The sequence below is a fragment of the Eimeria tenella genome, genomic scaffold (genome assembly GCF_000499545.2).
Source record: "Eimeria tenella Houghton genomic scaffold, Eth_scaff2013, whole genome shotgun sequence".
In the NCBI taxonomy this organism is placed as follows: domain Eukaryota; phylum Apicomplexa; class Conoidasida; order Eucoccidiorida; family Eimeriidae; genus Eimeria; species Eimeria tenella.
Genome location: NW_013541858.1, coordinates 2074 through 3248, shown reverse-complemented (window position 1 = coordinate 3248; position 1175 = coordinate 2074). Strand labels below are relative to the sequence as shown.

At 55.1% G+C, this 1175-nt stretch overlaps 1 protein-coding gene across 1 annotated transcript in view; it reads left to right on the top strand.

The window, feature by feature from the left end:
* Positions 1-12: 12 nt before the first annotated feature.
* The window catches only part of ETH_00043700 (DNA polymerase, putative), a gene marked incomplete at both ends in the record, with an annotated part of 2091 nt that continues 928 nt past the window's right edge, over positions 13-1175 (top strand). The window contains 3 exons of the mRNA XM_013374419.1: positions 13-391; positions 512-643; positions 1054-1055. Coding sequence (XP_013229873.1) covers positions 13-391; positions 512-643; positions 1054-1055 — 513 coding nt within the window. The remainder of the gene's footprint in view (positions 392-511; positions 644-1053; positions 1056-1175) is intronic.

Genomic DNA, 1175 nt, shown 5'->3' with positions numbered 1-1175 from the left:
CCCCAGCAGCTGATGCAGCTGCCGCAGCAGCGGCAGCAGCAACAGCATATACAGCAGCAGCAGCAGCAGCAGAAGCAGCAAGAGGCGGAGGCGGAGAAGCAGCAGCATCACCAGGGGGAGCAGCAGCAGCAGCAGCAACAGCAGCAGCAAGGACAGCACGGACAGCAAGAGCAGCAGCACCCCGCGAGAGCAGCAGCAGCACTAGCAGCAACACCAGCACCCGCAGCAGCACCAGTGCCAGCAGCAGCAGCAGCAGCAGCAGCAGCGAGTGTTTGCTGCAGCGGGGAGTGCTGCTGCGGGGTGCAGCGGCTGCTGCTGGTTGTTGCTGCTCACTTGGCAGCAGCAATGAGGGTCCAGATATTTGTGTCTTTAGGATTAACAACAACAGGAGGTCAGCAGCAAAAGATTAAATTAATCAAATTAAATTAAATTAAATTAAATTAACTATTTCTTTTGTGTCTTTTGCTTTATTTCTTTCCAAAGTTTTCTTCCAGTTTGCTGCTGCTCGCAGGAATTTGCTGCAACAAGAGCCTCGCCAAAGCAGCAGCAAAAGAGCACAAGCCGCAGCAGCAAACTTTGCTGCTCACAGAAAACAAGAGACACTTTTTGCTTAATAAACGCCTAATACAGATCCCCGGAATCGGTCTGCTGCTGCTGCTGCTTCAGTGCTGCTGCTGCTGCTGCTGTTTGCTCTTGGCGCTGCTGTAGCTGCTGCTGCTGTTGGCTCTCTCTTGTTGCTGCTGCTGCTGGCTGTCTCTTGCTGCTACTGCTGCTGCTATTTGAATTGCTGCTGTTGCGTTAACATTTTCTGTGGCCGTTCTCCCCATGACTGCTGCTGCTGCTGCTGTGGCTGCTGCTGTTGCTGCTGCGTTTACTCTTGGCGCTGCTGTTGCTGTTGCTGTTGCTGCTGCTGCTGCTGCTGCTGCTGCTGCTGCTGTTAGTCTTCGTCTGGAATGCAGCAGGTTAAATCTGCCTCTTTACGCGCATAAGGAAGTGCGCCATCGTTTCTGCTGCTGCTGCTGCTGCGTCTGCTGCTGCTGCTGCTGTTTGCAGGCGCAGCGACGGCGCGTTTGCTGGCAGCAGCTCATGTCGAGAGCAGCAAAGACTTGCTGTCCCTTTCTCCTCACAAGCTCGCGTGTCTGCTGTCTCCCCACGGGGCCCGCAGCCCCCCCAGC